Source organism: Theropithecus gelada, chromosome 16 (genome assembly GCF_003255815.1).
Source record: "Theropithecus gelada isolate Dixy chromosome 16, Tgel_1.0, whole genome shotgun sequence".
NCBI classification, from domain to species: Eukaryota; Metazoa; Chordata; class Mammalia; order Primates; family Cercopithecidae; genus Theropithecus; species Theropithecus gelada.
In genome coordinates, this window is record NC_037684.1 from 52,270,315 (window position 1) to 52,290,712 (window position 20,398).

Here is a 20,398-nt window from a genome sequence, read left to right on the forward strand (position 1 = left end):
ATGATCATGCCACTTCAGCCTGGGCAACAGAGCGAGACTCTAAAAAAAAAAAAAAATTTTTTTTTTTTTTTTGAGACAGAGTCTCACTCTGTTGCCTAGGCTGGAGCACAGTGGCGCTATCTCAGCTCATTGCAACCTCTGCCTCCCAGGTTCAAGTGATTCTCCTGTCTCAGCCTCCCCAGTGGCTGGGATTACAGGCACGTGCCACCACGTGAGGCTAATTTTTGACAGGGTTTTACCATGTTGGTCAGGCTGGTCTCAAACTCCTGACCCCAAGTGATCTGCACACCTTGGCCTCCCAAAGTGCTGGGACTACAGGCGTGAGTCCCGCGCCCAACCAGAAAAAAAAAAAAAATAATAGGTTCTGCATTCCACATCATGGAACACTGCCACCATGGGACCAGGCCTGGGTTAGCGTCTACCAGAATGAGACCCTGTGGAGAGAGGGTCCCCACCTTCCCAGCTCTTCCAGCCGTCCCAGGTGAGGCCTCTGACATGAGTGAGCCCAGCCAACACCATGGGGAGCAAAGGCGAGCCCTCCCAGGTGAGCCCAGCTGAAATGACAACTCACAGGGTCAAGGCGGATGAATGGTTATTGTTTGATGGTTTTCAGCCACTGAGTTTTGGAGTAGTTTGTTACTTAGCAAAAGTTAACCGCGCGGCCACCTTACTTAATTCCCGCTCAACTCCTAGCCTTCCTATCAATTCTGTGAGCTTCATATTTTTTTCCATAAATCTTTATCCTGTTTAAGTTAACCAGTGGTGGTTTCTGTTGGTTGCAACTAAGAACACTGGCTGATATAAAAATTAGTGCAAGGCTGGCCGGGCGCGGCAGCTCACACCTGTAATCCCAGCACTGTGGGAGGCTGAGGTCAGGAATCAGGACCATCCTGGTTAATACAGTGAAACCCCATCTCTACTAAAAATACCAAAAAAAAAAAAAAAAAAAAAATTGGCTGGGCGTGGTGGCAGGTGCCTGTAGTCCCAGCTACTCGGGAGACTGAGGCAGGAGAATGGCGTGAGCCTGGGAGGCGGAGCTTGCAGTGAGCCGAGATCGCGCCACAGCACTCCAGCCTGGGTGATAGAGCGAGACTCCATCTCAAAAAAAAAAAAAAATCAGTACAAGGCTGGGCACAGTGGCTCACACCTGTAATCCCAGCACTGTGGGAGGCTGAGGTGGGTGGATCACCTGAGGTCAGGAGTTCAAGACCAGCCTGGCCAACATGGTAAAACCCCATCTACTAAAAATATAAAAATTAGCTGGGCATGGTGGTGCACACCTGTAATCCCAGCTACTTGGGAGGCTGAGGCAGGAGAATCTCTTGAACCCAGGAGGCAGAGGTTGCTGTGAGGCAAGATTGTGCCACTGCACTCCAGCCTGGGCAACAAGGGCAAAATTCTGTCTCAAAAAAAAAAAAGTTCATAGGAACTTTACTCAAAATAACAACAACAAAAACCACCCTCTGAAAACAACACAATGCCCATCCTCTGTAGACTGGGTTGATAACCTGTGGCATAGTCAGGTAACGGGGTTCACTTCAGCTACAAAGAACAACATGCATGAATCTCATAGGCATTGTGTGGAAGCCAAAAAGGCTGACACGACACTAAGGAGTGGGTACTTAGGTACAATTTCATTTACATGAAGTTTAAGAGCCGGAACAACTACTGGATGTTGACAGAAATCAGAATCAGTGGTTACAGGGTGGAGGTTCTGACCTAGAGAACCTTCTAGGGTGAGGGAAAGGTTCGGTGTCTCTATCCGAGGGGTGGTGCCAGCAGTGTTTACATGTAACGCAACAATTCACTGAGCTCTATGCTTCCCACATGTGTGTGCATAATATACCAATAAAATGGTTTTTAAAAATCTCACTGACAGGCGGGGTACCGTGGCTCACGCCTGTAATCCCAGCACTTTAGGAGGCCCATGCGGGAGGACTGCTTGAGCTGAGACATTTGAGACCAGCCTGGGCAAAAGAGCAAGACCCCATCTCTAGAAAAACTCAGAAATTAGCTGGGGATAGTGGCACACACCTGTGGCCCCAGCTACTCAGGATGCTGAGGTGGAGGCTGAGGATCGCTTGAGCCCAGGAGGTCAAGGCTGCAGTGAGCTATGATCAGTCCATTGCACTCCAGCCCGGGTGACAGAGTGAGACACTGTCTCAAAAAAATAAAAATAAAGAGGAGCTCACTCTCAGGAGAGACGACTGGGAAAAATTTTGTCCTTTTCTGCTACCTTCCTCTTGCTGCCTGAAAGGCAGAAGTGATGGCTGGAATCTCAGCAGCCATTATAGATCATGAGGGTAGCCTTGAGAGTGGCAGGCATACAATAATGGAGGAAGTCTACCTCCCGAAAGGATGCCTTCTCCCTTTTATGTGACAGAAAATAAAGAAAAATGTCATATAGAGCCCTTGCTACGTTGGGTTTTCATGATAGGAAGCTGAAGCTAAAAATATGTAGTACAGGTGCATGCATGAGAGATTCTGGCTTTGTGCGCTAGCTTGAGCAGCTGGGAGCGGTGCTAATTATCTTCTCAATTGCTTTGACTGAAAACTGGAGTCACGGATGGCCCATGAATTCCTCAGTGTGTTGTAGAGAAAGGAATCCAAGGCACCGAGGAGCCAGAAGCCCTGACGTGTGTGCCGTGTGCAGTCAATTGCTGGCCTCGACTCTGGACAGACCCAGGAAGCTCTCCTCCCCCAGAGCCTGCTCAGGGAAATGTGCAGGGAAGGAGGAACCAGTCTCCTAGAACATTCCCTGCGGCTGCTCTGTGTAGGTCAGAGAGGCCCTCTGGACATGCTGCAATTGAAAGTGCTTCCTGATGGCCGTGAGGAGGAGGCAAACGGGACCAAAACAGGCAGGCAGCTTGCAAAACCCTCACATGATCTGTAGCATTAGAAAAGCTCAGGCTCCGGGCCGGGCGCGGTGGCTCATGCCTGTAATCTCAAACACTCTGAGAGGCCGAGGAGGGCGGATCACCTAGGGCAGGAGTTCAAGACCAGCCTGGCAACATCGTGAAACCCCGTCTCTACTAAAAATTCAAAAAATTAGCCGGGTGTGGTGGTGTGTGCCGGTAGTCCCAGCTAGTCGGGAAGCTGAGGCAGGAGAATCGCTTGAATCTGGTAGGTGGAGGTTGCAGTGAGCCTCTGCACTCCAGCCTGTGGGACAGAGTGAGACTCTGTCTCAAAAAAAAAAAAAAAGAAAGAAAGAAAGAAAAGCCCAAGATCGGTGAACAGAGGCACCTTGCACTATCACGATAGAGTCCTAGCCTCTCACCCAATTCCTGGATCACCCAGAGCCGCTTCGAAGGAAGGGTGGTCAAATCTCTTACAGAAAGGACCCTGTAATAATATGACGAGGACTTACAGTACCAAGAATCCGCTCTCTGGCCTTCTCCAAAGAGGCTCTTGGCCATTAACCCGGCAACTGAGCTCCAAGGCAGGGGTTCGGCGGCTCTCCTGAGGACTTGGTGAGCAGCGTCTCCTGAGTTACACCAGATGAAGATGGTGCTGCCGCTGTTTCAGATGTGGCTGATTGGAGTAAATGAGCACAGCCCCGCACGTGGATGCAGCAGTTGCTGACGGCAGTTCCCTCCCCTTCTGTCTCCATCTGTCTCTCTCTCCTGCGTCCACACACACACGTGTGCACACACATGCACACACACGTGTCCTGCCTCAGGAGCACACCGGCTGTCTCGTTCTGTCTGCTTCCTGCCAACTCCTCACGCTACAGTCGTCACACTGGACCAAAGTGAACACCAGTGGGTGCCCTATGTGTGTGGCCCTTGGTCCCTCAGAAACGGGCCCAATCTTGGCTCGATCTCTGTGGACTTCTGAGGGGCCACATGCCTTACTTGGGGAGTGGCTCCTGCCCCTTTACTAGAGACCCAAGTCTGGTGTCAGAGCACGAGGCCACCATCTGCTGGTGCAGCTGCCTTGCCTGTGGCCTTAAGATCCGTTAGGCCAGGGTGTGGGGCTTGAGATGCAGGAAGCTATGCTGACGGGCGTGAGGGGCCTCCGGCAGGCCCGCTGGAGGACCACCCAAGAGCGTCCAGCGGTTTGGAGCTGAGCAGGGCCCTCTTTGGCAGGGAGATTCACTCCTTCCAGCACAACCAGCTTTGGCCCAAACATTCGAGCGTGGGTCATGAGCTGCCCTCCATGAGCTGGAAGGACACAGGTGGGCGTGGCCCTCAGGAGTGTGAGCAGTCCCTGGAGACATGGGTGATTTGCATCTGTGCCAAGGCCACCTCCCCTCCACCCAGGGCACCTGGGGCCTCCCCTGGGGCCTGATGGGGCATTCCCTAATACCTGTGACAGAGGTGGGAGAAACGCAAACCTGTTTCAGATTGCACTGCAGGCTAATTCCAGGTGGGAGTGGCCTGTTGCCCGGCAGAAAGGGGACCTCGCTTTGGGCAGAGCCCTGAGTGGCCAATCTCAGTTTCCTTGTGGATGGAGGGAAGCCGGCCCAGGCCACATGACCTGTGGAAGCAGCTCAGGGTTTGGTCAGAGATGCCAGGGCTGGAGGGAGGAGGATGGAAGAATAAGTAGCCATGAGCTTTGGGAAGAGGGCAGGGACCGGCGTCTTGGAATGGCCATGGAGATGAGGATGCTTCTGTCCCGACTGTTCCCTGAAAGGCCCCACTGCAGTCCCATGCTGGGGCACCTACCCTGGGGTGTGGGGACAGGTGTCACCAAGTGTCACTCTGCGCCTCTCTAGCCTCCAGGGCCTGCTCTGCTGAGAGGTGGTCTGGGGGGAGGGAGGCTTTGCATGGGCTCACCACTGCCATGTCACCAAGGCTGATGGGAGCAGACCTGGTGCTCCTGGGCCCTCGCTCGGCATCTCGATGCCCATGGGGAGCTCCAGCTTGTGGCCGACCCCTTCCATTGGAGGAGGCAGCCGCTCGCTCCCCAGGAATCTATACTTATTCTGGATCTGAATGCCCCCATCCTATACGGCCCTCAGTGCCACCAGCCCTTCACTGACTGAACACCTTTCCCGCCCTGCTGGTCACCCACAGACAGGCACATGACTCAGGAGCTGCAGCCAGGCTGCGGGCTCATGGTCACATGTGCCACCCATCACACATTCAAGGGCTCATGAAACAGGAAGACTGGGATGGAACCTCAGTGGATGGAACCTCAGGAGGTCAGTGAAGGGAAAAATGCAAGAGCCTGGCTCTGTGGACGTGCTGGCAGATGAGACAGTCCTGGAAGTCCCTGCCTCCAGATCCCCTAACACATCCTTTCCTTATTCCCTGTAGACAAGAAAATGCTGCCCTCCACCTGTGCATGCACCAGCTCACGGAGCCCATCTGTGGTTCTCCTTGTTCAGAATGCACAGGTGTGAGCCATGGGGTCCCGAGCAGGGCACCCATCACCCAGTGCAAAGGTTCTGCTTCTAGTCTCTGAAACCTGGGTTCTGTTTTTTTGTTTTGTTTTGTTTTGTTTTGTTTTGAGACGGAGTCTTGCTCTGTCACCAGGCTGGAGTGCAGTGGCATGATCTCAGCTCACTGCAACCTCCACCTCCTGGGTTCAAGCAATTTTCCTGCCTCAGCCTCTTGAGTAGCTGGGACTACAGGTGTGTGCCATCGCAACCAGCTAATTTTTGTATTGGGGGTTTTTCACCATGTTGGCCAGGATGGTCTCGATCTCTCGACCTCATGATCCATCCTCCTTGGCCTCCCAAAGTGCTGGGATTATAGGTGTGAGCCACTGCGCCCAGCCGCTGTAGGGGTTTTACACCCAAGAGAGGAACGTTTCCACCATGAGAGATCTCCACATTCCTTCCAATAGGCAGTGAAGATGGGGATTCCCCTCTAGGGCCACTGTGCCTGTGGGTGAACAGGTGAAGAAGTGAGGAGCATTTTGGAGGCTGGGATGATCGGTCCTGACTGTCCCAGGGAAACAGGGCAGCCGCTCAAAACTGCAAGCAGTACATAAGTAATTTCTCACATTCCTGCCTCTCGCAGCCTCACACAGGGCTACAGCCTCCCTTGCAGGCAGGACCCACGGGGCTCAGAGTTCCCTGCCAGGAAGACTCCAGTTACCTTCCCTGGCCCTGAGATGCCGGGGAGCGCAGAGCTGAAGAGAAGAGAGCTGCTGTGGTCCTGGGACTGACTGGAGAAACCGAGGCTGTGATGCTGGTCTTTGCCACGTCTGCCACACCTCTACCCTGACATCGCTTTTTCCTTCTTCTTCCTGAGCTCTTTGTGGTTCATCCCCAACAGTGATCTTGGCGGTGGTCCATGGTGCAATGTGGCCCTTTGGTTGCTAAAATGTCAATAGGATCAAAATAGAAGTGGAGGAGGTAGGTCGGGCAGACTGGCTCATCCCTGCAATCCCAGAACTCTGGGAGGCCGAGGTGAGCAAAGTGCTTGAGCCCAGGAGTTCGAGACCAGCTTGGGCAACATGACAAAACCCCGACTCTACTAAAAATACAAAAAAAGAAAAAAGAAGAAAAACATGTAGCCAGACCTGCTGGTGCACATCTGTAGTCCCAGGTACTCTGTAGTCCCAGAGGCTGAGGCAGAAGAATTGCCTGGGCTCAGGAGGCAGAGTTTGCAGTGAGCCAAGATTGCATCACTGCACTCCAGCCTGGGCAACAGAGTAAGACCCCGCCTCAAAACAAACAAAAAACATGTACAGGAGGAGGGGATGTCCTGCCAGGATGGTGGAGCTGGGTTGGACGCAGGATCTGGAGGCTGGGGGTAGGGAGAGCAGGGGTCTCCCTCCAGCACAGGGAGCAGCTGCCTTCGCAGGCAGGAGGTTTTGTGAGCCTGCTTTTGTTCCTTGCAGCACCCGTGGGGAGAGGGTGGGTGGGGGGTCTGCCGCTGTCTTGGCTGTTCAGCATCTGAACCTCCCTCCCATTAGGGGAGCCCCTGTGCCACCTCCTATTCCAGAGGCCACACTCTTGTCCTCCCAGACCCTGGCACAGCAGCAGGTGCCAGCTTGAGCTTGGCCCAGCAGCTGCCTCCCTGGGGACTCTGTGCCTGCAACGGGCCATGGGGAAGTAGGGGCAGTTCCGAATCCCTGCTGGTGGTGAGCGACGTTCTGTGCCCAGAACCTGCTGTGGCATTGTCACGAATGCCCCCGCCTCCCGGGCATCCAGCGGGTCCTCCAGCCTCCCCTGAGACTCTGTGGCTCCCAGCATCTTCCAGCGCACCTCTCCGCGGCCTCACTCAGCCCAGGGAGGTGTCTTTTATTTGTAGTCAAGCACCTGTTGGTGGGTATTGACATTGTTGCCAATTTTTCACTCTTACAAGGCTGAGATGAGAATCTCTGTCCCCTGTCCCTGTGGTCAAGGATTTCCAGAGCGAAGCTTCCTAACTCCTGCTGTTCATTCTCCCTCCTCCCAGCTTCCACAGTCTGCTGTGTGCTGCTCTCCACGACCCAGCCCGGTCATGTCTTCCAGAGACCCGATCGCCCCGCCAGAGGTGCAGCCCTGACCTTGCTGCCTCAGCATCCTTCCCTTCCCGTCGGACATGAGCAGGAGGTAGTGCTCACAAAAGCACACCCACCTATAGGCTGGGTGCGGTGGCTCACGCCTGGAATCCCAACACTTTGGGAGGCCAAGGTGGGTGGATCACCTGAGGTCAAGAGTTCAAGACCAGCCTGGCCCACATGGTGAAACCCCATCTCTACAAAAATACAAAAGTTACCCGGGCATGATGGCGGGTGCCTGTAGTCCCAGCTACTCAGGAGGCTGAGGCAGGAGAAGCACTTGAGACCGGGAGGTGGAGGTTGCAGTGAGCCAAGATCGCACCACTACGCCCCAGCCCGGGCGACAGAACAAGATTCCGTCTCGGCCGGGCGCGGTGGCTCAAGCCTGTAATCCCAGCACTTTGGGAGGCCGAGACGGGCGGATCACGAGGTCAGGAGATCGAGACCATCCTGGCGAACACGGTGAAACCCCGTCTCTACTAAAAAATACAAAAAACTAGCCGGGCGAGGTGGCGGGTGCCTGTAGTCCCAGCTACTCGGGAGGCTGAGGCAGGAGAATGGCGTAAACCCGGGAGGCGGAGCTTGCAGTGAGCTGAGATCCGGCCACTGCACTCCAGCCTGGGCGACAGAGCGAGACTCCGTCTCAAAAAAAAAAAGATTCCGTCTCAAAAATAAATAAATAAAATAAAATAAAGCACACCCACCCAGATAAGGGGTGAGGGCACCCGTCACAGCCAGACTTTCATGAACACACACACGCCTACGCCCACACAATCACACACCCACGTGCACGCGTGCAGTGACGCGCACCCTCCTGCTCATGTCCCACTGTGTCATTGCTCCGGGCTGGGAGGTGTGCTTCCTGTTCCATCTTCCCCGCTAGCCAGTAGCTTCACAAGGACAGGGACTCTGCCTCACCCTGCCCCCCAGAGCCTGGCACACCTGATGTCTAAACACGGTATAGACCCAACAACACTTTCTGTACAAACAAATGTAGGAACCACAATGTCATTTTAATGACCTCAGACCAGTGACAAGGGCAGACTGACCAGGGGCTGTGGGGGGACCCCAGAGCGACCTCGAGGGCGCCCTGGTGCTTACCACCTGGAACCTGGTGAGGCAGTGGGAGAACTCCTGGCAGACAGTGGAAGTCTTCTTGAAGCTGAGAGCTCAGGGGAGTAGGGGGACATCTGGTGGACGGTTGTTGATGATTGTTGCAGAGAAGAGGGAAGCCAAGGAGGGGAGCCTGCAGTGAGGGCGTCCTGCGGTTCTCGGGTTCTTACCACCCTTGGGCCACACCATCTAGTCCACACCCGAGGAATTGGTCAGGTAGAAGGGGCGGATGACCGTGCGGAAACTGTTGAAGTGCCCTGCTGGGCAGGGGAAGAAGGAGGTGCTCTTGGAGCTGTTGGTGTCCAGGGCACTGGGAATCGCAGCCTTCCGGCCCTCGAAATCGGTGACGTCTGCCACAAAGAGCCCTTCGCAGAGCATCAGGGCTTTGTTTTCGTAGGCAATGCTGCGATCTGAGCTGCCAGACTTGGTGAGGCCCAGGATGGGGAGCTCGTCGGAGGAGCAGGAGAAGCCGTAGTTCCAGCAGCTCTGAATGGTGGGGAGGTAGACCAGGGACCAGGACACCCTCTTGTCCTGGAAGAGGAAGCTGGGGTGTTGTGGGGTCTGGAAGGACTGGTAGGGGTAGTATCTGTAGTCAGAGGGGGCTTGGAAGTAATTAGAATATTTGACCAAAGATCCCTGTCTGGACTGATAGACCAGCTGTGACTTCCGTGCACTCCAGGAACTGTCCGTCACAGAGGCGCTCCAGGTGGGCGAGGTGTAAATCCGGGGCTTGTAGGCATCTTCGGTGAGGTTCAGGCCTTTGTACCGGGCCAGCAACTGGAAGGGCACAGTGTGGAATTCCAGGGCCTGCAGAGTCTTCCTCTGGAACAGGGCCTTGTGGCTCCAGTACAGGGTCAGGTTGAACTGCAGCTCAAAGAGCTCCTCAGGGAGCATCATAGGGAAGCGGACCTTCTCCACCAAGCCCTCCACCTCCTCATGGGAGGCGCGCTCCCCCCAACTCCAGGTGTCCACGGCCTTCAGTAGGGCCAGCTCGCTGGGCACCACCAGGTCGCTCCTGGGCAGCAGCAGCTGGAGCAGGTCTGTGGGGACACTGGGCCAGGCCTCGGCCTGTGTCAGGGCCTCGAAGTTCCAGGCCAGGAACTGCAGGCAGAGCTTCTCCAGCAGGGTGTCCCCTGTGGCTAGTGCATAGGCATACAGGTCCAGGGGCGTCTGGAACGAGGGGTCCTGGGGGAGGAGGATGGCAAAGAGGCTCGCACAGTAGCCCTGCAGCTGCTTGGCCCCATAGGCAGAGGCCAGCTTGTGGAAGCACTTGACCGACGACAGGGCGATGTCGATCCTTCGGGAGTAGAAGTACCTGGGGAGAAAGAGGGAGAGTGGATGCCGGCCCCACAGGACAGCAGGGGAGCCCTGAGCCTGCCTGTCCAACACAGCCACCTGAGTGTGCACCGAGCGTGGGAGCGAGCATGCGTGTGTGTGCAACTGCGCGAGCGCACGTGTGACAACGGTACATGTGCATGCAAGAGTGTGTGCAGGTGTGCGTGTGTGTGGGTGTGCTTTTGAAGCGGGGAGGAGGACAAAGCCCCTGGCAGCCCCACAGCCTGAGGACGAGACGGCTCACCTGAGAAAGTCCCTGACCATGGGCACACACTCGGCATCCACACCCATGGTGACATTGCTGCCTGGTTCCTTCCACAGGGCCTGGGCCTCCGGGTTGGCAGTCAGGATGACCGTGTGGCCACAGAAGTCGAGGGAGTCCTCGCCCTGCACGCTCACACTGATGGACAGGTCGCAGCCCTGCTGGCTGTCAAAAATCTGGCCAAGGACTTCCGAGAGCTCCCTGGAGAGGTCCAGGGTGTGGGTGCTCCTGGTTTCTAAGAAGGGGCGGGAGGGAAGAAGGCTGTGTTAGGAGCCGGGACGCTGCCACTCTCTGGGGGCAGAGTCTTCATCTGAAAGTGGGGGGTTCGTGGCTGCCTCATCCACTCTGGAAGGCTCCTGGGAAGATAAGGGACAGGAGAGACCAAAAGTGTCGGATCCCTGGGCCGTGAGGCCCCACCCCTTCCAGCCCTGGGGAACAAGAGCAGCTGGGACCTGGCCAAGCCTGTCCAGGCCCCCGCTTTAGGCCCTCTGCTCTGTGCTGCTCTCCCGATTCAGGCAGCAGCTCTGCAGGGAGACTTGGTGGTGCTGACTCTGGAGCCCCACTCCCCAGCCTCAGTCATCAACCACCACTGACACTGCCCTTCTCAAACCAAAACCACTGCCTGCTTAGATGGCCTGAAAGTGAGGGTCCTGTGGTAACCCCATTTTAGAACTCTGGGGGTCCTCGAGCAGCCTCCTGTGGGGGACAAGACCTGCAGAAGTCATGGGAGGCTCCCGGGTCAGGGGTCAGTGTGGTGTACCCTCCCCCCTTCTTTGAGCCCCTCTCAAAGCCTAACTCAAAACGAAATCCCATAGTTTTTTCTTTGTCACAAATATAATAGGTTTGAAGTAACCATGACCTTTCAACCAGGTGGGCTTGCCCTGGGCCTCCTAAAACCTGAGCCACTGCAGGACCCCCAGCTGCCTCCCACCTGCACGCCTCACCACAGCTCTCCCGCCCCAGGAGCTTTTGCCCGGCACCCACAGCCCCGCGTGCTCCGCCTGGCCTCCCCCGGCCCCCGACAGCCCCATGGCATCTTGTGGGCTTCCCGCACTGTGAGTCCAGGCTTGGCTCCAGCCATTTGTCCATCCCATGTGGGCACAGGGGCTCCCTGGGATTCGACCCCTCCTGCCTTAGGGGCCTCCAGCTCCTGGCAAAGGGCAGTAGGCAGGAAGTGCCCAGGTTGTCCCGTGCAAGCCCAGGAAGAACCACCTCGGCACGGAAGAAACACGAGAAACTCAGATCCAGGGGCTCCAACCCACAGAGCAGCCTGGGTTCCCTCCACACCGGGCTGGGTTGGGGGAAGCTGGCTGGGGCGGCGAGTAGTCGGGCCTCCCTCCGCCAGGACGGGCTTGAGCCTGTCGCCTGCTGTGAAGTGTGTTTCCGAGCGGGCGCTGGCACTTCAGGTCAGGCTGCAGCCAGGTGTCCTGCTCACTGAGACTGCGGCTCCCTGCCCCACACTCGGGTTCCGCATGGAGACTTGGTGGCTCTTGGGGAGGAGTCTGGGACTGTGGGACTGGGAGCTGGTGGGCTCTTTGGACGTCCGGGACTCTCCATGCGGAGTGGGCAGGTGGTAGTGGAAGGAACCTTTGTGTGCTTCGTGTGTGTGGGGGTGGTGCCGGGAGGGGCAGGGGCCACGGGACCCCAGGGCACGCTGGGGCCTCCGCAGGGAGGTGCTCACCATTGGTGCAGACCACACCAGCGTCTCTCTCGTGCCTGCAGTTGCTCTTCAGCCAGCCCAGGGACTTGCAGTCGGCCAGCGAGGCCTCGGTTCCCATGCACTGGACCTCGTCCAGCATGATGGGGCCTGATCCTGTGGACACAGCAGATGGCAGGGCTGGGGGTGTGATGACTGCACCTAGGAGTCCCACAGCGAGACTCAGCCCTTTGTTCCGCGCCCCAGCCGTGCGGGTCCGTCTGCGTACAGGTCCTTCACCGGCGAACCACGGTGGATATTCCAGCAAGGGCTGGGTTTGTGATTGCAACATCAGGCCATACACTTAGCCTTCATGCTTACAAAGCTTACTGGCTCCTGCAGCGACATCACGTTCATGTACAGTAATTGCGTGCCTATCCCTGCAACATCAGGCGCACATACTGTATTTGTGTGACTATCCCTGCTGCTAAATAGTTGGTGGATTGTTTCTCTTTTTTTTCCAGAATCGCAACTGCTGCGTCAGTGGAAATCTTCCTGCGTACAGACTTTTCTTTTGAGGGGAAATTGTTTCAAGAGGATAAACTCCTGGAGTGGAGTTTCTGGGCCGGAGGGAACAAGCCCAGCCCAGCTCTTGAACCTGTCCAAGCACCCGCCACCGTCACCGGCCAAGTGTGGGTGACGCAGTCCCACCGGAACTTGATCCACAGGGCTTCAGCGCCATCAAAAGTGTTTGCTCTTAGGCCGGGTGTGGTCATCCCAGCACTTTGGGAGGCTGAGGCGGGCGGATCACTTGACACCAGAAGTTCAAGATCAACCTGGCCAACATGGTGAAACCCCTTCTCTACTAAAAAATACAAAAGTCAGCCGGGCATGGTGGCAAGTACCTGCAATCCCAGCTACTCAGAAGGCTGAGGCAGGAGAATTGCTTGAACTCAGGAGGCCGAGGTTGCAGTGAGCCGAGATCGTGCCACTACACTCCAGCCTGGGTGACAGAGCAAGACTCCATTTAAAAAAAAAATTGTTTGTTTGCTCTTGCTAAATTAATAGTAATCCAATTTGCATGTCTTTGAAACCTGACTGTCTCATCTTCGGGAATTTGCCCTGCCTGGGAGCTGGCTGTGCTGTGGGTCTCAGCCTTGGAGGACGGGGACAGCAGGCCCTACCTTGCCCGAAGGCAGCTCTGCCCAGAGCCTGGGTGGCATTCTCAAAGCCCAGGGCCCGGCAGACGACGCTGGCATCAGTCAGGTCCCACAGGTTGTCACACACAGTGCCCCACTGGCCTCTGTAGAAGATCTCCACGCGGCCCTGGTTGGTGGCGCCCCCATCGGCCAGCCGCATGTCACCATCGTTCATGCCTGCAGGCAGAGACGAGCGAGGGCCAGGCTGGGGCCTGCAGCACCCACCGCCCGCACCTCCAGGACCCATGCTGTCCTGGGTCTCCCCTGCTGAGCTTCTTTTCCAGGGTTTCAAGGTCCCCTGGCCTCTCCATGAGGGAGGAGTGGAAGATACATACAGCCCCCTGCCCCACGGAGGCTAAACTCGCCTTTCCTTGTTTTAGGGGTCTCAGCCCTTCACTCCATAGACAGAACAGGGGCAGAGAAGCCCCAGGTTCTCAAGCACTGGGAATGGAGGTGGCAAGACCCCAGGGGAAGGATCGTGGGGGAATGGAGGCCCCGTGCTGACCCGCCCGAGGGTGTCTGCAGTTTGGGGGTGCTGGCCTGTGGGGGCGCAGGCCTAGGGACCCCTGGGAGCACAGGCAGAATGTTTCCAGGGCAGAGAATGGGATTCCCACTCCACACGTCCTTCTGGGACTCAGCCTGCCGACACTCCAGCCCCTACAGGAGCTGACAGAGCCGGGCAGGAGCTGGGTGCCTGAATCTAGCTGGGGGCACATCTGGCTTCCGTGGGGCCCCCAGGATGAGCGTAAGCCTCCAGGGGCTCACAGTGTAAAGGATGTGAGGAAAAGCAGCCAGGACCCTCTGGAAGATTGACCTGCGTCCGAGGCCGTTGACTTCACCACAGCCCCGGTGACTGCTGGTTTGACCAGCTCCCCTGGTTCCCTCTGGACAGAATGGAGGACTCCTTAGTGTCCTCTCTATAACCTGCATCTCACCTGAGCCCAGGTGAGCCCCCTGGAACCTCCAAGCCACCATCACTTGGGATACCTGGTGCCGCAGGCAGGAGAGAAGACCTGGCTAACCGCTGGGCCCCGGGCCCCAGGCAGAGCATCTCCTTGAAGCTCTGCGCAGACCCAGGCTGCAGCAGCCTCACAGACTTTTGCTTTTGGCATTTCCCAGGGGCTCAGCTCACCTTGGGTCCCTGCGACCAGCAACCACACCCAGAAGAGCCTCGGAGGGGCCATGGCTGTGCTTGGATGCCCAGATCCTGCTGCAGACAGAAGCGGCAGAGTGAGGCACGGGAGCCAGGTGGCCCGAAGCCCGGGGACCGGCCTGCCCATTAACCCTTCAGCCCGACCTGGGCTGTGTGGCAGGCGGGATCCCTCTCCTGCAGAGCCCACTATGGTCCCAGTAAGTGTGATGGGTGCTATGGAAGCGCCCCGCAGGGGCCCCTCACCTGGTCTGCAGCATGCTCCTGGAAGGATGTGTAAGACTTGGCTAGATGAAGGGGTGGGCTGGGGGTACCCCCTGGCAGTTAAGGACAGCAAGAATCGGTGACTAGAGGCAAGTGAGCTCATCTCAAAAACCCAGGCCCCGGGCAAGGCCGCCACATGGGCATGGGCGGGGAGGGTGGAGAGGGAGGAGGCCATGGGCACAGGCCCAGGTCGGGAGGCCGGGTGAGCCTGGTTAAGATCTGGGCCTTAATCTTCAGGCAACAGACTCCCGCAGGGACTGTCCCAGAGGCCTAAGCAGGCAAAGGCAGCCTGCAGCCTGCAGAGTGGATGGGAGGGGACTCGTCAGGAGAGGTCACGGAGGCTGGGCCGGGGTGACAGATAAGCAGCAAGGAGACACATCGGGGCTCCATGGTGTTCGGATGGGGAAGAGAGGGGAAAAGGGTCAGGGCTGCAGCCCAGGGTGGGCCATGCTGGGGGAAGAACAGGGAGGAAATGCTGAAGTATCCCCAAGACACTGACACTCAGGCTGCGGTTGGGGAGGTCCGGGTCTCCGCCTTCTGGCCTGGTGTTCTTGCCTCCGTGTAATTTCCACGCTTTTGTCTTCGCCTGCCTCCCTCCCCCACACCCCGCCAATGGAGAGACAGGTATGGCTTCTCTGGCTCAGTAAGAATCCTGTGACACCTGACACTGTCCCCTCAGTTCAGCAAGCCAGGGGCAGGCCTCTGGGTGGCACTGCTGTGGGCACCGGCTGGGAGTCTGGGCCTGGTGACCTTGAGGCTGCTCAGAGGGGGCCTGGTGGACGGCTGCAATGGCATCGCCAGAGCTTGTTGGAAGTGCTGTCATGGCTGGCCTCGCCCTAGCCCCTCTGCATGGGAGTCTGCATGAACAAGCACCCTGGGAGCTGGGTGCCCTGGCTGGTGAGAGCTTTGCTCTGGGACTCACGCTCACTGGCACTGCGCAGCCACCCCTTATCAGGGCTCCCCAGGCACCACTGGAGGCCTTACCGTGACCTTGAGAACCACCTTAGTTACACCCCACCTTACAAGTGAAGGAGCTGACACCCAGAGAGGTAAATGGGCTCCACGTCCACAGCCATAGGCAGGGGGTCTGCTCGGTGGAGCCCACCTCTCCTCCCTGCGTCAATGTCAGTAGATGGCTAAAGACGCCAGGGTGTGACCGCCTGTCCTGTGTGCTGGGGACTGTGCTTGTTTTAGCACTGAAGTTTCCCTGTGTCCTGGGAAACCCTCAGTCCCAGGCACACCGGTATAGGTGGACGCCCTCTCCACTTCTGTCCCCAGCCACTTCACTCCGCTGCAGCCACCAGGTTTGTCCGTCCCGGGAGAGTAACTCAGGGCCTTGGAAAAATGGCCAAGTGGCCAGGCGCGATGGCTCACGCCTGTAATCCTAGAACTTTGGGAGGGTGGGGCAGGTGTATCATTTGAGGTCAGGAGTTCGAGACCAGCCTGGCCAACATGGTGAAACCCCACCTCTACTAAAAATACAAAAGAAGAAGGAGAAGGAGAAGGAGAAGGAGAAGAAGAAGCTGGGCGTGGTGGTGCGCATCTGTAGTCCCAGCTACTCAGGAGGCTGAGGCAACAGAATTGCTTGAATCTGGCAGGCAGAGGTTGCAGTGAGCCATTGCACTACAGCCTGGGTGACAGAGCAAGACTCCGTCTCAAAAAAAAAAGCGGGCAACGAAGCACCTGGCAGGTGGCGTTCCGCCCTCTGGGTGGCAGCGGCTGGCGACTTTTGCCTGATTCCTTCATACGGGGAGTTGAGACCCGGCTGCCTGTGTTGGCCCCTTCATGCAAATCAGAAAAAAAGGTGCCCTTCCTAGGAGTGGGTGCAGGCCTAGGCCAAATGCACAGGCCCGAGAGAGGCCAACCTGGATTCTAATCCACTTGCCCTTTGGCTGGTATCCTCGTGCAGTGAGCCACCTGCCCAACTGTACACAGAGGCCCTGTGGGCCTGGGAGCAGCAATGACTGTTGCTGGGCTCAGGAGCCCTGGATCCCCAGCTCCAGGCCTATGTGCAAACAGGGAGGCATGACCCCCACTTGCCTGTGTAGAGAGAGGGGTGCCCTGGCCGGGCGTGATGGCTCACGTCTGTCATCCCAGCACTTTGGGAGGCCGAGGCGGGTAGATCACCAGAGGTCAGGAGTTTGAGACCAGGCTGGCCAACATGGCGAAACCCTGTCTCTACTAAAAATACAAAAATTAGCTGGACGTGGTGGTGCGTGCCTGTAATCCCAGCTACTTGGGAGGCTGAGGCAGGAGAATCCTTTGAACCCAGGAGGCGGAGGCTGCAGTGAGCAGAGATAGCATCACTGTACTCCAGCCTGGGTGACAGAGTGAGACCCTGTCACAAAAACAAACAAACAAAAAAAAACACAAAAAACAGAGAGAGAGAGAGAGAGGGAGGGGTGCCCACCCGGGAGCTGGAGGCAGCAGCTTACCTGTCTGGGGCAGCTGCGATGGCTGTGCTGGAGCCCCCTCGCTTCCAGCCACAGGAGCCCTCTGCAGACTGTTCCTTTGACCCAGAAGCCTCTCCCAGGGTGGAGTGTGGTCAGGCTGATCCCAGGAAATGCTTCAGAAAAGAGTCTACTTTCGATTTCTAGAAACCACCTGACATAGATGTCTTCTGGGATTGGCTGCTGCGGATGCTCCCCAGGGGCCCTCTCCTTCGTCTCAGCTCTGCCCGTGGGTATCAGTGCCGGGCTGGCAGAGGCCCAAGGCGGGAGTCTGGCTGGAGCAAGGCCCGCAAGAGGACTGACAGCCACACTCAGTCGGAAACGCCGCCAGGCTGGCCAGGGGCTGGTGTTTGGGGGACGGGAGGGGAAGCAGCAGAGGCTCTGGGCCCAGACAGTCTGCACCTGGTGGCGGGGCATAGAGCCTCTCTTGGTGACATAATGGCTCTGTCCAGCTCATAGCCATTCCCTTTCCTCCCACCGAAAGCCAGCGCCTCAATTGTCCCTTGAGGAGCACCCCCTCCCACTCCAGGCTGTGTGGTTCCCAGACGGCCCCCAGCTCTTGGCCTTCAACCACCCAAGGCCTGGCTGTCTGAGCCCTGCGGGGCCCCCCGGGCCACACTACTGGTTTCAGGGTGGGGCTGTGAGCCCAGCCAGCTGGTGAGAGCCGGCTTCCGACTGAGAGGATGTGGGCCCAGGCTGCTGGGGCCCATGGGACAGAGCAGAGGGAAGCAGGCATCCTCTGGCCTGAGCTCCTGGGTCCAACTGGCCTAATCAGTGGTCAAGCCTGGGCTTCACCTGCTCAGTGAGGCAATCAGCAGCCTCTTTTGTTTCTGTCACTTGCACCCCGTGATTCTGGACAAGCCTTGGGATGTGCCCTGGCCTCTGACCAGTGGTTCTCAGCCTGGGCTGGACAGAAGAGTCATCGGGGAGTTTTACAAACTCCTAATGCCCAGACCCAGGAAGTCACCATCTCTGGGAGTGGGGGACAGGCAGGGGCATTTCAAAAGCCCCCAGGCAGTCCCACCGGGTGGAAAGTCCTGGTTCCCTGGCAGCTCAGAGTCCGAGACAGCCAGCCCAGAGGTCAGAGATTCAATGACTATTTCCCTCAAGATGTGAGGTTATAGGCAGCTGCATGGTTTGCCTAATCCCCTCCAGAGGAGCTGTGAAGACCCAGGGGCAGATGCAGCTGGAAATAGAACTGGCATAGCAGGCTGTGGGGAGTTTAAAAAATCTCATCTGGATTAAGGGCCTCAGTGCACAGAAACCCCAGCCTCATCCCTTCTCAGCAGCGCTAATGACTTCTGCCCAAGTGGCCAGGGAAGCACAGGAGTGCCGAGGACAGGAAGGCATCTCTGAGAAGTGCTGGGAAATGTTTTAAAACTCAGATGCCGAATCTTTAGCCCCAGAGCCCGGGAAAGTCCTGAGCCATCCAGGCAGGTAAAATGGAAGACCCAGAGGCCTCCTTGTGGAATCAGAGCACCAGTATCTGCTCCCCTGGGGCTCACAAGGCCTTTCCGGTGGGCGATGACCATGGGGTGGTGGGAAGCGCTGGCAGGGGACAGGCAGCGGACAGGCAGCTCAGTTCTGAGAAGACAGCTGGGTGAGAGCCTCAGATTCGTGTGGACAGAACTGCTGTCATCAGGAAGCCACTCCCAAGACATGGTGGGGAAAATGCTGGGTGTTTCAGAGATGAGAATGGTTAACTGGCCTGTAAGATCATCTTTTGTGCCTCTACCCCAAACCTCTCCGCAAATAGAGGAACACTCCCTATAAATAGCTAATATGGATTTCACCAGGCATTACTGTAAACCTTGCCACGAATGAACGCATTTAATACTTCCAGCCACGATGGGAAGCAGCTGCTCTTATGTTCCCTGTTACAGATGAGAAAACAGAGGCTCAACGAGGCAACGTAATTGGCTAAAATTGTGCAGCTGGAAGGGGAAAAACTGGGATTTCTTTCTTTTTTTTTTTTTTTTTTTTTTTTGAGACGGAGTCTCGCTCTGCCGCCCAGGCTAGAGTGCAGTGGCCAGATCTCAGCTCACTGCAAGCTCCGCCTCCCGGGTTTACGCCATTCTCCTGCCTCAGCCTCCCGAGTAGCGGGGACTACAGGCGCCCGCCACCTCGCCCGGCTAGTTTTTTGTATTTTTTAGTAGAGACGGGGTTTCACCGTGTCAGCCAGGATGGTCTCGATCTCCTGACCTCGTGATCCGCCCGTCTCGGCCTCCCAAAGTGCTGGGATTACAGGCTTGAGCCACCGCGCCCGGCCAAAACTGGGATTTCAAACGCATCCTTTTCTTCTTTTTAAAAATTGGCTTTGTTGGCATGTAATTTACCTGCAAAGTTTTGGCAAATGTGTAGCGATGGTATCGTGACAACAATCATTACCTAGGGCGTTTTAATCACTCCAGGAATTCTCTTATGCCTCTCTGCAGCCACCCCTCCCCCAGCCCCTTCCCAGCAACCACTTCTCAGCTTCTGCCACTGCTGGTTGCCTTTTCTAGAATTCTCTCTATTTTGTCTTCTTTTCTAAGACACACTCTCCCTCCATTGCCCAGGCTGGAGTGCAGTGGCATGATCTCGGCTCACTGCAACCTCTGCCTCCCAGGTTCACGCGATTCTCCTGCCTCAGCCTCTCGAGTAGCTGGGATTACAGGTACGCCCATCACCATGTCTGGCTAATTTTTGTATTTTTAGTAGAGAAGGGGTTTCTCCACATTGGCCAGGCTGGCCTCGAACTTCTGACCTCAGGTGATCTACCTGCCTCTGCCTCCCAAAGCGCTGGGATTACAGGCGTGAGGCACCACTCCTGGCCCCTAGAATTCCCTCTAAATGGAATCACACAGCATTTAATAGTTTGCATGTGGCTTCTTTTACTTACCACAGGGCTTTTGAGATCCATCCATGCTATCTCAACAGTCAGTAACTGGCTCCTGGTTTTGCTGGGTAACAGCCCACTGTATGGACAGAACACCGCTGTTAATGCAGATTTGCACTGATGGACATTTGGGTCATTCCATCTTCCACTACTGTGCATAAAGCTGCTGGAAACATTTGGATACAAGTCTTTGCATGAATGTAAGTATTTATTTTGTATAAATACCTAGGAGCAGCATTACTGGGTCATATGGTAGATATATGTTTACCTTTTTAAGAAACCACTCAGCACTTCAGGAGGCTGAGGTGGGTAGATCACGAGGTCAGGAGTTCAAGACCAGCCTGGTCAAGATGGTGAGACCCTGTCTCTACAAAAAAATACAAAAATTAGCCAAATGTGGTGGCGGGTACCTGTAATCCCAGCTATTCGGGAGGCTGAGGCAGGAGAATCGCTTGAACCTGGGAGGCAGAGGTTGCAGTGAGCTGAGATTGCACCACTACACTCCAGCCTGGGCGACAGAGTGCAACACCTTCTCAGAAAAAAAAAAAAAAAAAAAGAGGCCGGGCGCGGTGGCTCAAGCCTGTAATCCCAGCACTTTGGGAGGCCGAGACGGGCGGATCACGAGGTCAGGAGATCGAGACCATCCTGGCTAGCACGGTGAAACCCCGTCT

The 20,398-nt window shown here is 56.5% G+C and overlaps 1 protein-coding gene across 2 annotated transcripts; it reads right to left on the reverse strand.

Moving 5' to 3' along the window:
* Nucleotides 1-8,432: 8,432 nt before the first annotated feature.
* LGALS3BP (galectin 3 binding protein) lies at nt 8,433-16,991 on the reverse strand. Of its 2 annotated transcripts, none has more exons than XM_025362542.1 (6): nt 16,835-16,991; nt 14,118-14,192; nt 12,971-13,162; nt 11,832-11,963; nt 10,133-10,385; nt 8,433-9,868 (listed from the first exon to the last, which is right to left on the reverse strand). In XM_025362542.1, the coding sequence occupies exons 2-6, from the start codon at nt 14,167-14,169 to the stop codon at nt 8,743-8,745; spliced, it is 1,755 nt and encodes a 584-aa protein (XP_025218327.1). In that variant the 5' UTR covers nt 14,170-14,192; nt 16,835-16,991; the 3' UTR covers nt 8,433-8,742. The 2 variants fall into 2 exon arrangements, with proteins under 2 accessions (XP_025218327.1, XP_025218328.1); XM_025362543.1 differs by having other exon boundaries at nt 14,118-14,195; nt 16,835-16,955.
* Between the last annotated feature and the right edge of the window lie 3,407 nt (nt 16,992-20,398).

Excerpts from the sequence above, each read along its gene's own strand:
- LGALS3BP (XM_025362542.1), bottom strand. The coding sequence starts at position 14,169 with ATGGCCCCTCCGAGGCTCTTCTGGGTGTGGTTGCTGGTCGCAGGGACC. Across the intron at positions 13,163-14,117 it reads GCTGGTCGCAGGGACCCAAG|GCATGAACGATGGTGACATG; the intron begins GTGAGCTGAGCC and ends CTCTGCCTGCAG. Across the intron at positions 10,386-11,831 it reads TGGTGTGGTCTGCACCAATG|AAACCAGGAGCACCCACACC; the intron begins GTGAGCACCTCC and ends GCCCCTTCTTAG.